Below are 16,357 nucleotides of genomic sequence, written 5' to 3'. Positions count from 1 at the left end.
TTTTTAAACTACTCATAACACTTTATTTTTTTACTTTGTACAAAATACCCCAAAAATGCAAATCCAGAGAATACAGACCAGTAGTGACAGGCACACTGCACAAGAGCAAACCTTGTCTAGCAAGACATTAGTTTTTAAAACTTTATTTTAGTGAATACATGCAATATATAAAACAACAAGGAGAACAACAACATCCAAAACACACAGAGGCTACAGATTTCACTACTTCTACCCCCGCACCCCAAAGAATGCTTACGCTCAAGACTTTGGATGAGACGAAACAAAAATAATTAAAAGAGGCCAATAATATTTTTTCATAGAAATGTAAAAGCTACCATAAAATGTCTTTTCCCCTCATCACGCTGATTAAATTTCCTCTGCAAAGCCATACATATAAACGAAACAAAACAAAAGTCCTGAACTGGACAGTAAATACTCAAGAGGGTTGTTACCTAAGTAACCACTCAGTAGTTTAAGGAAACTTTTAAACACTTGGGGGCCTTTCTGTTCATTTCTCAGTACAGTGTTCCCGCTGTCCTGCCCTTTCCCCTGCTTTAACACATCCCAGAATAGAAACGCTTGCATCATGGAGTCTCCGCTCTTAAGAACTAGTTTCGAAAAAGAAAGTAAAGTACAAAAGATTTCAAAGAACTATGAAAGATGCAGGCCAGGAGTTGTCTCTTCACAGCGAAGTTGGGTTTGCTTTTGCTTTGCATGGCTTCTTCTGGAACCCTTCTCAGGGTTTGTTGATCTGCCCCATGAATAAGAAGGCACCTACGGAAAATAGACCATAAAAACCCAGTTTTTGAAACAGGATGAAGGCATATTTCAAGGAAGGTTCTGGGCTGAGCTTCACCTGATGCTCTCAATAGAACGAAATTTCTGCACTGATGGGAAGAGTTTGTATCCTCGCGGTCCGACCCGGGAGCCACTAGTCACACGAGGCTACCGAGCCCTTGAGATATGGCCAAGGAAATGGAACTTTTCATTATAGTTCATTTAAATTCATTAGAAGTTAAAGGGAAAGAGCCACATGTGTGTAGAGGTCCCCGCAGTGGGCTGTTTGGGCCAGGCACACGCTACTTAGGACACTCAGCATGCAATGAGACGGGTGAGGAAGTGGCTGGCATTATTTATTTTTTAAAAAATTTTATTCATTTATTTTTAGAGAGAGGGGAAGGGAGGGAGAAAGAGAGGGGGAGAAACATCAGTGTGTGGTTGCCTCTCACACGCCCCCTACTAGGGACCTGGCCTGCAACCCAGGCAGGTGCCCTGACTGGGAATTGAACTGGTGACCCTTTGGTTTGCAGGCCAGCACTCAATCCACTGAGCCACACCAGCCAGAGCAGTAGCGGATAGTATTAATTTTAAAAAAGAGTAAACAGGAAAATGTATACGTTTCTATTCTGTACCAGCAAGAAGCCAACTTCTCCACAAAGACAATCTTTATTTATTCTTTAAAATTTTACTAAGGGGTAGGAACTATGCTTACCCTTAAAGATGGAGCTGAAGTTTGAACCAAGGACTCACAGTGCCAAGACTGACTGAATTAACAAATCTCAACTCATAACCAGAGAGTGGGCTTACGAAGGTTGATGATATCCAGCTTCTTATACAATTTAACTACTGCATTTATTTCTTTTTTAAAAAAATAATTTTATTTAGTTATTTTTCAAGTACAGTTTTTTGTCTATTTCTCCCATCCCAGCCCCCCTGCCCCGTGCTCCCCGCCTCCCTCCCATTTCCATCCCCCATAGTTCTCGTCCCTGTGTCCTTCATATTTGTTCCTCCAAATCCCTCCCCTTTTCCCCCTTAAATTCCCTTCCCTTTCCTTTGCATTTATTTCTTAAAAATCAACAGATGTTGAAAGTGCCCCAAAGGGTTGTAGGGCTCTCACTATGTTAAAACAAAACGACACAAACATAAAATCTTCTCCTTGTTTAAATGATTCCACCACCCTTAGTAACGAGCCTGGTTTTCCTCCCTCTCCGAGGTGTTTCTGCCACTCGAGGTGTTTGCGACAGCTGCCACATGGGAGAGAGGCCGAAAGCAGCACCGCTGGACTGAATCCCAGCGGCGACCTACCTTTCTGAGCTCTCACAGCTCGTGACCAGTGGACGGGGAGAACTGCTTACCTGTAGGATTATGTCGGATGAAAAACAGAAAAGGTCTGTCCACTATGAACCAGGGAGGCGATGACCTTGCAATTAGAATTGCAGCTGTGGGAAGAAAAGGAAACGTGCTGTACATCCAATGAGGGGTCAGCAAGGTGCCTGATATTTGACCACACGCTTAACAGCAGGTCCGCCAGTCACCATGCACTGAACACCCGCCGTGGGCCAGGCCCGTACCGTTCCCATCTTTTCTAATCTACACAAGCACCATCTTGTTTCATGCCAGGCCTTAGCCCTTGTCGGGTTTTTATGAGGATTCAATGACACAGCCATGTCACAGCTCTCAGCAGGGTGTTGGCCACTTCATGAACACCTGTCAGCACTGGCTGGGTTTTACTCATTCCACCCGCCTTCCCCGTGGTGGCAGCTGGTCCCTGCAGTGTCTCCAAACCCCTTCGGTGTACCAGGGCCCAGCTTCGTGTTCAGCCACTGAGACTGTACCTCTTCATCTGGCACAATCTAGGCTTCCCTCCCGGTGGCAACCCGAGCCTTTCATCTGAGACCAGCTGTGTCATTCAGCTCACCCGGTGCGGGCGTTGGATGCAGACAGCAAACTTCTTCAGTTCATGCTCTTAGACACGCTTACTCTGCCATGCTTACCAACAGTGGCTTGATTTTAATAAGCCTGCGAGAAGCCCTTGCAGGAAGGTGGTGCCGAGCATAACTGCCCCGTGCTCGCTGCAATGACCCCCTCCTCTCGTTCCAAGCCCAGAAAGCATTAATGACTCAGGCTTGATGTTCCAAAGGAAACCTCTGTGGCTGTGCCGGGGGAAACCACTCGACCCGGGGTTACAAAAACACCTCAGCAGTTAGCAGGTGTTGGAGACTAGGTTGCATCCCCTCTAAATTCGTATGTTTAAACCCTAATCCCCCACGTGACTGTTTTTGGACAGAGGGCCTTGAAGGAGGTATTTATTTAAATGAGGTCATGAAGGCGGGGCTCTCATCCAATCAGTGGTGTCCTTATAAGAGAAGGAGACACCAGGGATGTATGTACACGGAGAAAAGGCCATTGGAAGATGCAGTGAGAGGTGGCCACTGCAAGCCAAGGAGAGATGACTGAAGACACCCTGCCAATACCTTGATTTTGGACTTTAGCCGCCAGAAGTGCGAGAAACAGATTTCTGTTGCTAAGGCACCCAGTCTGCCGTGGCAGCCCGAGAAGATGAATGAACAGAGCAGGCCTGGGCTTAGGGCGGGTGTGGCCCAGGCCGCTGCACAGGGCCCCACACTCTCAAGGCCCCCGCGCTTGGTTTGATGATCCTCTGCTGCCACCTTGGAATTCCTAACCAGTTTCGAACAAGGGGATGCACATTTTCATTTTGTGTAGGGCCCTGAAAATCACGTAGCCAGTTGGCAAAATTGGCCAATAACTTTGGCAAAATCTAGGTGTCGCTTATAACCTAGAAAAGACAAGAGGCATCTTAAAAATTCCAAGCTCTCTTATTCTAGGTCTGTGTTTGAAATGCTATTTTAAAGGAATCTTAAATGTTTATTTTAGAAAGGCAATCAAGTATCTATTGTGGGTGTACCTTTTAATGACCAGAAATATTTGACCCAGTTACAAGTGTAGCTGGGATATTATTCACTTTATGAGCTGGCAAAGCTTGGTCATATCTATTCAGGCAATCTCATGTGGGTAATTAGGGTGCAGAAAAAAGACAACCTAAGATTGTTCTATTCTCTCCATTATATAAGCCATGGAGACAGCAGACGGGGACGTTCAAATGATCAAGAAAGGCTGCATAGCAGTCCTGCTGCAGTTCAACAGCTGCATGCTAATTCTTCGCTCTGTCCTGGATGAACCCGACCGACTATTTTCCTATTAGTAACTGTTATCATTTTATGTTTCAATCTGAAGATTGGTCTTTTCTGCCAATTAGAAGCCAGAATACGCTCTATCCTTCCGAGAGCAAGGTTCAGCAAACTGCAGTGCCAGGCCAAGTGCCCGGGGTCAGATCCTGCTCCTACCAAGTTTTATATAAACGGCCACGCCCATCTGCTTGTATCATCTGCACTGTTCTGTCACTACAATGGTGAAGTTGAGAGCTGCTCCGGGGACACTATGGCCCACAGAGCAGAATATACATAGTTTCACTCTTTACGGAAGAAATTTGTTGACTCTTGTCCTACAGGAATTTCTCTCACTGAAGGGCTTCTCTTCATCAAACAGACTCTGAGCTTCATGGACACAGGTCCCGCATCTGTCACAATTCCCCACTGGCTCTTACAGTTGCCCACAGGACCTGACCGGAAGGGCCTGTTGACCATCAAGTCCACAGTCAGCTTGCCCCCCGCCCCAGATCCAGCCCCGGATCCCGCCCCGGATCCCGCCCAGCCACAGCTGCCGGCTTACTTGTTACTGCTGAAGCTTTGGTTCCATCTTCACTGACTTCAATTTTCGCTTTTTGCAAGATGTGAGAAATATGAAGGTTTTCTGACCCTGTTTCCAGAAAATAAGACAAAAACAGCATTTGTTTGATAAGCAGACCATCTGTTTGGCTGGAAAAGGAACCTCAGCCGTGGCAAATGCCAATTCTCAAAAGCAGTCAGAGAAGTGACCTCTTCCAGTCTCGGTGATTAAAGGCTGTGGGATGACTGTCCCCACAGTATCTGCCATGTGAACTGTGATGTCACTTACGGGGAGGGAGTCCCAGACTCCAAAAATGTTAGTGCCTCTGGCAATTCAACTCCGATCACTAAGGATTTTATTTAAAAAAAGAAAAAGAGCAGAGCTTGGAAAGGGAAGCCCAGCTTTCCAGAAGCAGCAAGGCCACATAATTTTTCACTTGCACGATGTCGGAGCCAGGAAGGATTCCAAATGGTATTTATAGAAGGGGAAACTGAGGCCCAGAGTGTTAAAAAAAATCTGCCCTCAGATCACACAGCCACTGAGTGGCGGAGTCAACGCAGGCTTTTTCCTCCCACGGGCATGTGAGTGAGAGAGGAGGGCCAAGTATGAGGAGAGTTCAGACTGTTGCGAGGGCCAGACTCAGAAACTCAGAAACGCAGTTTTGCCTAGACAGGGGTCTGGATGCGCAAGGAGACCAGGCTTTCTATGTCACCTCGTTTTATTTCATTTTACTTTTTGAATTTATCGGGGTGATGAGTTAGTAAAATTATACAGTGTTCAGGTGTACAATTCTACAATCCATCCACTGTATATTGTATTGTGTGTTCACCACCCACATCCATCATCCGGTTTTACATGGTCCACATTGATATCTGGCTCCAACACGACCGATGGTGAGAGAGAGGCACCTTTGCAGGGCCCAAGTCACCTGCAGGGTTAAACAGGACATCTCAGGAGGATTTGGGGCACCTGGTCATCCCTCTGAACACCTGTGAACTCCTGGGGACACCCTGTAGCACTGAGGCTACCCAGGGATAACCCTGAAGGAGAATGTGCAGCTTAAAATAGTGCATCTCAAATGTTATTGGGCTGAAGAGTTTGGTAAAGTGAAGATTCTGATTCAGTAGGTTTGGGTCAGATCCAACATTGCGCATTTCAAACAAGCTCCCAGGGGACGTGAACGCCACCAAACGAAATGGGGAGCAGTGTTTGTCTAACAGGAGGAGACTACCAGAATATTCACGGGGCTGCAATTTCACCAGGAGGTCAAGTTTATTCCAGGGGGAGCACTCGGGCATTCACTAGCAGGCAATGATTACGGCTCAATCACATCGTTGAATAATACGTCAAATTACACCAGGAAAGTTTTAGGGCAACACATTCCTAACTGTGCCCTTTTTTCTTCTGAACAAATCAGAGGCTCAGTTTGCAACACAGTCTCCAAGAGTAAGAATAAGTTTTAAACTGCACGTACTTGTTATTTTTGCAAAATTTGCCTTTGATGGATCAAACATCTCGGTGATGCCAAGGACCTTCAGCGGCTCCTTCAGATCTGTCTGAGCTGCAGCTGTGAACCTATCACGAAGGCAGAAAATGGAAAATCACCAGACTATAAACGATACGATCAGTGCCAGTGGGAAATGTTTACAGACACTTTTCTACGCAAGCCCTGAGCACCCATTTAAACAAATTTACTGTGTCGTAAATTTTGATTCCAGGCTAAGTAGAGAACAACTCAAGCCCTTGGCTGGCATTAGAAGCACATGGAGTGACAGCAAGTAGGGCCCATCCCACCCTCCTGTGTAACAGGCCCCTATTCTAGGCTCGGGAGGACCCACAGAAGCACCTTCCCTTGTGCTGATGGGGAGACGCGGGGTGATGACAAGTGTCCGCACTCTGCAATGCCTACAGTTCTCCCCCATGTCCAACCAAAGAGCTATCACCTTGGCTGCTGTAAGAACCACCATTCTTACTGGGACAGGGGATGGTCAAAAGAGAGGAGATACCTTCCTAGTGCATGGTGGGATTCTGAAAGCCTCTTACTGTTAAAATGAGAGAAAAACCTGCCATAGATCGCATCCTGTGGGAGAGCAACAGGACAGGTGAACAGATTCTCATCACAGATGGGCTGCGATGGTGATTTACCATTATAATGGTCATTCACCTGCAAGGTCAGCAACTGATTCAATGATATCAAGCACTACCTATGTGAAGGCTTATTTTATAACAAAAAATGTTGGGAGGATTACTAATACTTATTACCAATGTGCTTCTCTGATTCCTTAACTCCGTGACTGGAAATGAAAAGCTGTTAGAACTGGGAGGTACCATCCCCACACCACTGAGGTCTGGGTGGTTAAAAAAGCCCTAGAGACAGGCCAGACACTAATGTTAGAAAGGCCATAAAAAGGGGTCCTTCACCGGTCTGGGCAAAGCATGCTCTGACCTGCTAGAAATTAGGATTCACATAGAATCTTGGATTATTTCCCCCTTGGATTCAAGTCTCAACAGCTCAAATTCCATCTCTCTTATACTTCCAGGGTGTAAGAGAAAAACTTCCCCTAGCCTGTAATGTACGAATTCTGCCTGGTAGTTTGAAAATACAGTGGAACCTTGGTTCTTGAACTCAATTGTTCCGCAAGGCTGTTCGAGAACCACACTGTTCGAGATGGGAGATGTTGAAGAACTGAAGGTTGGCTGTATTTCCTAGCTTTTGGACCTTTGTTTTGAGCCACTTCCAGCTAAAACTTAAGTCACTGCGATGAAGCTCCTTATAAAAAAAAATGAACAAGACTCTACTGTAATACCATCACATGACTATGACAGCACGCATGTGCTTTTCAGTCTTTGAACAGAAGGAGGGGTGTTACGAGCTTGTGGGTTTATGTCGGCCAGAGGCTAGCTGCCCTCTCTCCCTCTCCACGGTCGTTAGCCTGCCACAGGGATAACCCAGAGGCGCAGGGATGGCGACAGACCTTTGCAGGAGCACGGCCTTGCATTCCTGCCCTGCGGATTCTGCACCACGAACAGGCTGTGCGGCAGGCCCAGTCTTAGCCTCATGTTGTCCGGTGCAGACACGATCACTACCGAGGACTGAGCACTTTCTCCTGCAGGGGAGCCACTTACTTGGGCAGGACGACCTGCACCCTCTTGGGCACCATCATGCTGGTCCAGCTGTCGACGGTCTTGGTGTTGATGTGAGGGATGATGGCGGAGAGCGGGGTGGAGCTCTCGCTCGGCAGCGCGATCAGCATGCTGATGCTCTCCCCGTGGTAGGGCAGCTCGATGAAGTTGTACCACAGGCCGTTGGGGGTGCTTGCCGACCCTAGAGAAAGCAGAGGCAGGGTCAGTGTGTCCTTGATGAACGGCGAACGTGGTGTGAGTGATTGCTGATCACTGGGGGGGGCTTCAGAGGGAAGAGCTCGGTGCAGTTTGAGAACTTCCCTTTCCCAAAATTAGCTTCCTCGGGAGACAAGGGTAAGCACAGCTGTTTCTTCCTTTCCTGGTAAAGAATTGCCTTTCTTCAGTTTCGACATGTTGTGACTGTCTGCCTTTGGGCAGCACTAAAATTGCATGAATTCTGTTGAGAAGAATTTAACTGGGTCATAGGGCACTTAGCATGCAATGCTTTGTGAGAACTTGACCCTCAGCAGCGGAATAAAGGGATGAATCTGAGCTGCCGTAGAAGGATTCTCTGGCCGAGCCTACGTGTGCAAGCAGAAGAGGAGGGAGGGGGGAGGGGATACAAGCAGCTCCCACTGTCTAGGGCCAACTCTGTGCCGGGCCCATACCGACCACTTCGACACGTTTCGAATCCACAGTGCCCCCCGAGGGAGGCAGAAGCAATCTACACTACTGCGGACAAAGCTACAATTAGAGAAATTATATAACTTGCCGACAGACACGTGGCTAAGAAGTGGAGCTCCAGAACTCGGGCTCACTGTATCGAATGCCAAACAAAGACCGTCTTCCTACTTCACTAGGCTGACTCCCTGCTCGCTCCTCATTCAGTCCATTAACTATCATTAAGGCTCTTAGATACTTTATGGTACTTGTTCTGATGAATAAAAACCCAAGAATGATTTAAACCAGCATTTGTCAAAATGCTGTCTAGAGAACACACAACTTGCAAGATTCTCGGCAAACTGGGTTCCATATCCCAGTAAATCTAGGAGGTGCTAGGTCCTTGACTCTTATAGAAACTGCAGTGTCAATATTATAAAGGCTCTGAGATATTCTGAATGAAAGCTGTTTAACTCTAGTTATCCCCAGGTTTCCCAAACTAACTGGATCTTAAATATTGAAGACATTTAGCAACTGAGCAGCACAGCTCATGGGGACGGGGCCCAGAGCGGCTCCTAACCCCTTCGGATCCCATGAAGTCTTTACATTCAGCTTATAATGACCAAGTTCCAAAAATGAATGAAGTAAATGGAAAACCAGCACTTCTAGACTTATGGGAGATTTCTGAAAAGTTTTATTAAGCACACGTCAAACTTTTTAAGAAGAACCTGGTGACCTTGGTGTGGTCATTTAACCTCTGGGTGCCTCCTAGCATAGAGGATGGAGGCATGGGAGACGTTAACAGGGTGTCCCTAATAGGGCTGTTTAGATGAGTAAATGAGAAAAACATACGTAAGGGACTTAGCAAGGCCTGGCCTATCGTGGGTGCCCCCTGAGCTCCTCTTCCTCCTCCTCTCAGTGACCTAGAAGGACACCATATTTAAGGAAGACTGAAATGAGAAAGCAATTTCTCTCGCGATTTTCACTGTCTTTTCTTTGGGGATGACAATCTTTGCCAATCACTGCACCTGAGATGGGTAACATCAATAAGCCACAGATGGGGGTGGGGAGGGAGATAGTGAACTTTGTGCTTGTTACATACCAAACACTTTTAGCTGTGAAATACAACAAAAATAGCGAAGCAATTAGAACGTTGGACACTACGGGATGACACTGCCGATCTGCTTCTGAAAGAATAGAGAACCCTTCACCCCCACTTCTGCCCCATGCCACACAACGGTCTCCGCAGAAACTGAAAAATCAATGGAAAGTGAGAAAAAATTACTTCCTAATAAGCCCTTTAATCCTCAAAGAAAACATTCAGTCCCTACTCTGGCAGAGCTAATTTTTAGAAACTGAGAAACTTGGGAAGTAGTTATAAATGATTACTCCAGGGCGTGAAATGAGAACCTGGAGGCAGTCATTACCCACTTCCCGAAGTGCTTAATGTTCAGAAAAGAACCGGGGTCACGAAGAATAAAAACTTATGAGCTGAGGCTGTTCAAGGAGGGAGACGGCATCCACTTCTTCCAGTTAATCCAGCCTCGACTGGAGACATCATCAACTACCTCAGCATCCAGCTGCTCTCGTCTGCCCAGTGATTCACTTCTCCCCGCCCCCGCCGTCTGCCTCTGATCTCAGGAGCTGATGGCAAACGTCAGCTGGGATGCCTCAGGGCATACCCCTCCCCGCTTATCTGTACTGGGTGGCTCGAGGGGCCAGGAGACAAAATAACACCCGTCCTCTCCTTCCACTCCATCACTAAAGAACTGTCGATTTTCACAGTGTCATCTTATGGAGGGCAGGTGCAGAGGTCAAAGACACAAGACCTGGAGTTATAAAACCTGGATTCAAATCCTGGCTCTGAAATACACTCTCTTGGGGACTTGGGCAAATTTCGTCACTCCGGGTCTTAGTTTATGTAGCTGTACAATGGGTTAACAGTACCCACGTTACATAACTGTGAAAACTAAGTGAGAATACACATCAGCCCAGGAGCCACAGGTGTGGCTTTCACCTCCGGTGGCTTCACTTCTTGAGTATTTGGTTGCTGCTCAAACTGTTGAAACCCAGAGTTGATCCACCAAGAGAAACCGCACGGGCTGCAGGCAAGCACAGTGCCTGGGCAGAACGCAGCAGAGACGGAAAGGGTGTTGGGAAGCTGGCGTCCGGGCGGAGAGCCTGTCAGTCCCAGACTGCCTCCCTCCGAGCGTCCTGCCGGAGGCCCTGCATTCTGCGTCCTGCGGGGGGCAGCCCGAGTGGGCTTGAATGAGGACAATCAGAGGATGCAGCAGCCTTGTTCGTTCTGAAGGGAAGGGAAGACGTGAAAAGGGGAAAAGCAGCCTTTGCTCTTAGGTGAACGGGGATCAACAAAGCTCCCCGTTCATGAGAAATAAAAGGCAGAGAATCAAATATTTAAGATGCAGAGAAGATTTAGAACTCTCTGTCAGTGGTGCTTTGGGGCTGAGCCAGCTTTTCTGGAAAGCTCCCTAAAATACCCCAATTCCTACTGTAAATCCTGTAAGGGAGGAAGCAGTAACCGGGCTGGATGAAATGCTAAGATTCCTTATCAGCATGTAACGTCAGAGAGATCACAAGGCCCGGCACAAATTATACCACTTGTTTATTACAAAATCATAAGCATGTACTCCTGTAACATAACAATATCACGCTCAAGCACACCATATGACATTTTAGGTGAAATGTTCAAACTGAAACTATAAAATATTACACCCATATTATTACATTACCAACCATACTCAAGCAGGCATTACTTCTGTCAGACCCTGTATTTTTTTAGGACTTTTATTTATTTTTAGAGACAGGGAAAAGGAGGGAGAAGGAGAGAGAGAAAAACACCCAACACATGAGAGATACATCGACTGGTTGCCTCTCATGTGCCCCGAACTGGGGACCTGGCCCGCAACCCAGGCATGTGCTCTGACTGGGAATCAAACCAGTAGCCTCTTGGTTTGCAAGCCAGCACTCAGTCCACTGAGCCACACCAGCCAGGGCTGGACGTGTACGTTAAATATTTACTATCAGGAAAGCTGGATGAATGAACGCTCCTCTAATTACTTTCTACTACAAGTAACCGAATGGATTTCCCAGTCTCTTAGGGAACTGTTCCGGCTATACTTCAGTAGATCCTGAAATGCACATTTAAAAAACACAAGAGACAGCACCACCGCCTGTGGTCTGTCTTCAGGCTGGAGCAGAGGGAATCTGGGGGGAGTGGACGGGGAGGGCGGATGGTTTGAGCTGCCGGGTGAGCGCAGGCGCCCTGTGCTGAGCTGAGCACTGGGCCGAGAATCGGGTGGCTGAGGACAACAATGCATTTCTCTGTGGAACTAGAGCTTCCTGGACAACCAACCAGGGAAGGAAAATGAACAGGTAGGTCCGAGTGGGAAGCACAGGGGAGGGCGGCATCTAGAAATATACTGATACACACACACAAACATGCACGTGTATTTCTGGAATTCTGTGCGGTCTTTAAAACAAAACTCTACATCTAAATTCACAACCATAAAGATGAAAAGTTTGAAACTACTTGGACTCAGCGATGCTGTTCAAGGACACTGCCTTTAGAGGTCCTGACGCAGGTGCCTACCCCTCTGTGTACAGGTGTGGGCACCGCCGTGCTGTTTGTTACAGGGAAAACTTAAGGCTGCCCCCGGGGAGCAGGGATGCATTTACACTGTGGAGTAGAAGGCAGCTGATAAACGGATCACATAGATCCACAGGAACTCACATTAAACATTTTATAAGACACGCTGTCTAATGAATAAAGCGGACTGTAGAACAGAAATGACGGTGTAGTCTTATGTATGCCCAAAAGCCTCTTGGGCATGTTTTACACACCCACAGAAAAGATCTCAAATGCCATACCTAACACTTAGTAAGGGCTTTTATGCTGGAAATGGAATAGTAAGGGGACATTTACTTTCTGCCTTATGTATGTTGTATTTGAGGATTTTGCAATAAGCATGAAATATACTTCTAGTAAAAAACAGATTTTCAGGCTTTTGAAATGGGAAAATGTCTTTCCTCAAAGCGTTTCTACGTTACCGGACAGAGGTGAGAAGGTTTCCCTTCCTCTTCCACTGTCTGTCCTCCCCCTTAGGGTTACTAAGTGAACCTTCTCAGAGGCCTTGATGACGTCTTGGGGGAAAAGACGGAAAGGCTGATGATAAATGGGATGGTGAAGTTTCTGCCGAGAGACCAAGAACAGAAAGGCTTGGTGACCAGCGGCCGTGTGCGTGGGCTGGAGCTGGGTCTCACTGGGACTGCCAAGCCCTGAGCCCGGGCTGGTCGTGGTGGCCCTGTGACGAGCCAAACCTGCCCATCTTTCTGTGAAACGGGGTTTGATGGAGGGATTACTTCTAAAGCACGGGCAGAGTACAAAGAAACCATTAAGGGCAGCACCCTGGGCTACAAGCGGTGGGACACCCTGACCAGCCTTGGGCTGGGAGGGGTGGGAGCAGGTGAAGTGACCCCTCCCTCACCTTTTGGTTGTGCCCTGATGGCAGAAGCTAAGTGAGACCTTGGTGGAGAGATGCAGGGCCCTGGTGACTTCTGAGAGGGCAGGGAAGTCAGGGGCCCAACCCCTCTCTCCCCCTTATCCCTGTCACCTGCTGGTTTGTCCCACTAGCCAACACGACAGGAAGCCAGGGGGCAAAGGAGCCCACGGGTGTAGCCCCTGGGGCTCAGGACAGGGTGGAGAGGGGAGGGCGCAGATCGGGGAGGGAAGAGGTCTGCCACGGACGCTGTACAGAGCATGAACCCCTGATAACAGCAATGTATTTGTACACCGCTTCCTGCAAAACACACACGCCCGTCCTTAGACAAAGGAGTTCTGAACTGAAACGCTTCGGGGCGGCGTAGCTTCCTCTCAGGGAATGACTTATACACTCGAGAAGAGCGCGTTCACAGCCATTCCTGGAAACGCAATCATTTGAATCTTTCATGGGAATGCCTGTAGAATTCCTTGCCTTTTCATCTTGGACTACTAACTTATTTGTCAGGGTTTTTGTTTTTTTCCCAGCAATAAAAACGTACAGTAAATGAGCCCCCCTTGCTTTTAATGCTGTTAGAATGCAAAGCGCGCACCAAGATAGAAAGAAACGGCTCCTCTCTGGAGCTGTGCTGTGGCCATACTGGCGTTCCATCGACAGTGACTTCGGGGCAGAAGAGCCTTTTATTATTCTTGGGGGCTTCTCGAGGTTATGTTTCTGCAGGGTTTTTAAATATATATTATCTTTTTAAAAAATTTATCGCATGAATGGCGAAATTTCACTAGGAAGGTTGACGCATGACAAGTGAGAAGGGAAGGGACTTTGTTTACTGCGTCCCTCTTGTGAGTCACTCCTTAAGTCAAAGAACAGGGCAGCTGGGGAGAGGCTGGGCAGTGCCTGAGGCTCACAAATGCACAGTGTGCAAAGGAAATGCCTGGGACCCTGGGCCCAGGCTGGAGACAACAAGGCGAACTCATGAAGTAGAAAGAAGAGGAGCTTCGGTTGGACCACAGATGCTTCAATAAAACCAGGTGTAAAAAGCAACCTTTGTGATCTACGGTGTAGCAATGACGGCAGAGATGGGCCGTGCGTTTTTCCTGACTGCAAAATGAACACACATTTCTGAAAATTTCTAACGGAACTATAGAGAAACTACCACTGTTAACACTGAATCGAACATCCTCCAACACAGATCGCTACAGATGTACGAATACAGAGCAAGGATCCTACTTAAATGAGATGAATCGGCACCTGTTGTCCTATCACTTGTTGTCTGAAGTCAGACATGTATTACAGTCTTTATACAAAACTAAATCTAACTATCGAACCTGCTCCACTATGTGTGTGTATCTGGCTGCCACTTGTCTGCTAGTGTGTGACTGTCTTCAGCACGTCGACTTCCCGGTGCGGGACTGCCGGGACAAGGGCTCTGGCAAGTCCTCTGGAGCACGGCTCCCTGTCACCAACCGTGCTCGGGGCGTCCACATCTCCCACCTACAGCCACCACTGTGGGCTTTCTCCAGCTTCATAATTCTTGCTAAATCGACACATGGAAATCTAATTTGTGCTTTTTTTTTAAAATAAAAATTTATTTATTTTTAGAGAGGGGGAAGGGAGGGAGAAAGAGAGGGAGAGAAACATCAATGTGTGGTTGCCTCTCATGAGTCCCCCACCAGCTAACTGTCCCACAGTCCTGGCATGTGCCCTGACTGGGAGGGAGTCAAACTGGCAACCCTTTGGTTCGTAGGCCGGTGCTCAACCCACTGAACCACAATAACCAGCACTAATTTTTGCTTATTTTTAATTTCGTAATGTAAGATAGCCAATGATGAGTTGATAATGCTGTTACATGTTTAATGCCCATGTACACTAACTTCATAAATTATTCTTTCCTCTTTACATTTTCAGCCTAAAAAGCCTCTATGTGTTACATGTTGATACATGACCTTCACAAATAATACAAAGAGTACCCTGAGCTGTTTTTTTTTCTTTTTTAAATCCTGCCCTGCCCTCCCTTGCTCTTTCAAAATATAAAAATAAAAGGCAGGTTTGCCCTTGAACTCAGTGAAAGCAGTCACGGAGTCCTTTCCCTGCTCTGCAGTGAAAAGCATCTGCTTTGCAGCCGGTCCTTTTGGCAGAATGGGGCCTCGAACGCGTGGACTCACCGCTCCGGAACAGAGAGAGCTGGGCCAGCATCGGCACCTGGTAGGACTTCCCATCAGCTGCCATGAACGGACGCTTCTTTGTGTTCTCGGGTCGAAACCGTGATTTCCACAAACCCTTAAAATACAGGGCGTTGACCAGGACCATTCTGGTGAGCGCGCCGTCGATGAGGTCTGGGGAGAGCAGGTTGTCGATCTTGCCTGTGGGGCCACAGAACAGAGAGGAAACTCAGGGCTCAGGTCACGGGAGGGCAAGGGCAGCTGCTGGGTCAGGTCGATGGAAAGGTCAAAGGACTTCTTAAAAGATTTGAAGAAACAATTTTTCACAACACCCTTTGTGCACTCTAATTCTTTCTCCTCACTAAAAATTAAAACAGAAAACGAGTTAAAACTCAGAGACCAGAGGAGACCCTCCAGGTAGGGATCACTAAACGTTTCATCAGGGAATTCTTTTGTACCTGTTCTCTCTCAGCCCCACGCTTTAGAAAACTTCACTCATCCAAACAAACTGCATTTAATTATTCATGAACTTCCCTCTTTTTGCTAATATCTGATGATCAGTGAGGGTGTCTGTTCAGCACAAGATCAGCAGCTGCGCTGTTTCAACCACTGAGTTGATCTAACCCCAGTCTAGATAAAGGAACACTATGCCCTGTAATGATCGAAGGTAAATGCTTAATTTCCCTTGAGATTTTGCAAATGTTGAGCGTTCATTTGTGACCTGTGGTTAAAGAAGAGCCGAAGTTAAAACTGACGTCTATGTTTACAGGTCAGGGGTCAAGCTAGGTGGTCATAGCACAGCGGTGAAAAGAAGGGAGGCCTGTTCTAGAACTCCCAATCTTGAAGAAAAATGATCTTCACAAGACACGGGGAGGGTCCACCTTGCTTGTGTCGGGAGTGCAGGAGCTACAACCGTCGTTCTAGGGTGCTCCCGTGACGTCACAAAGATGCTTCCAAGTGCCACCTGAGTTTGACACTTTGGTTTTCCGTTTAGGTTCCTTTGGCCCCAGATTGGAAGAGTCTGCGTGTGTGTGTGTGTGTGTGTGTGTGTGTGTAGACGTCACTAACACCCAAAGCTATTAAAATGAGTTCAGTGCAGCGTTCAGCCCAAACATATTTAAAAGAAACAAAAGAGTGCATAATATAAATGCGAGTTATAATGTATTAAATGGTGAGAGTAAAACCAACGGTTTCTCAAGAAGCAAGAACATCTAACTCAGCAGGGAGAGCTTTAAGTTCTTTTAAATGAAGGGCAAGAAGATTCCCACGTACAATAAGCAAATGTTTAAGTGAATTGTGGTGGAGAAGCAGACCTAGGTTTCCCTGGCCCACAGTGTGCTCAGTGCGACAGGTTCGTGACCACTCCTTCCT

The 16,357-nt window shown here is 47.2% G+C and overlaps 1 protein-coding gene across 1 annotated transcript in view; it reads right to left on the bottom strand.

Moving 5' to 3' along the window:
• Nucleotides 1–127: 127 nt before the first annotated feature.
• Nucleotides 128–16,357, bottom strand: part of SERPINE2 (serpin family E member 2) — a 54,999-nt gene continuing 38,769 nt past the window's right edge. Inside the window, exons 4-9 of the mRNA XM_037139228.2 lie at nt 14,990–15,187; nt 7,654–7,852; nt 6,002–6,102; nt 4,531–4,617; nt 2,136–2,219; nt 128–774 (exon numbers count right to left, since the gene is read on the bottom strand). Coding sequence (XP_036995123.2) covers nt 737–774; nt 2,136–2,219; nt 4,531–4,617; nt 6,002–6,102; nt 7,654–7,852; nt 14,990–15,187 — 707 coding nt within the window. The 3' untranslated portion in view covers nt 128–736. The remainder of the gene's footprint in view (nt 775–2,135; nt 2,220–4,530; nt 4,618–6,001; nt 6,103–7,653; nt 7,853–14,989; nt 15,188–16,357) is intronic.

This window comes from Artibeus jamaicensis, unplaced genomic scaffold (assembly GCF_021234435.1).
Source record: "Artibeus jamaicensis isolate MK-2021 breed Jamaican fruit bat unplaced genomic scaffold, CSHL_Jam_final contig_1015, whole genome shotgun sequence".
Taxonomy (NCBI): Eukaryota; Metazoa; Chordata; class Mammalia; order Chiroptera; family Phyllostomidae; genus Artibeus; species Artibeus jamaicensis.
This window is presented reverse-complemented; position numbering and strand designations above follow the sequence as displayed.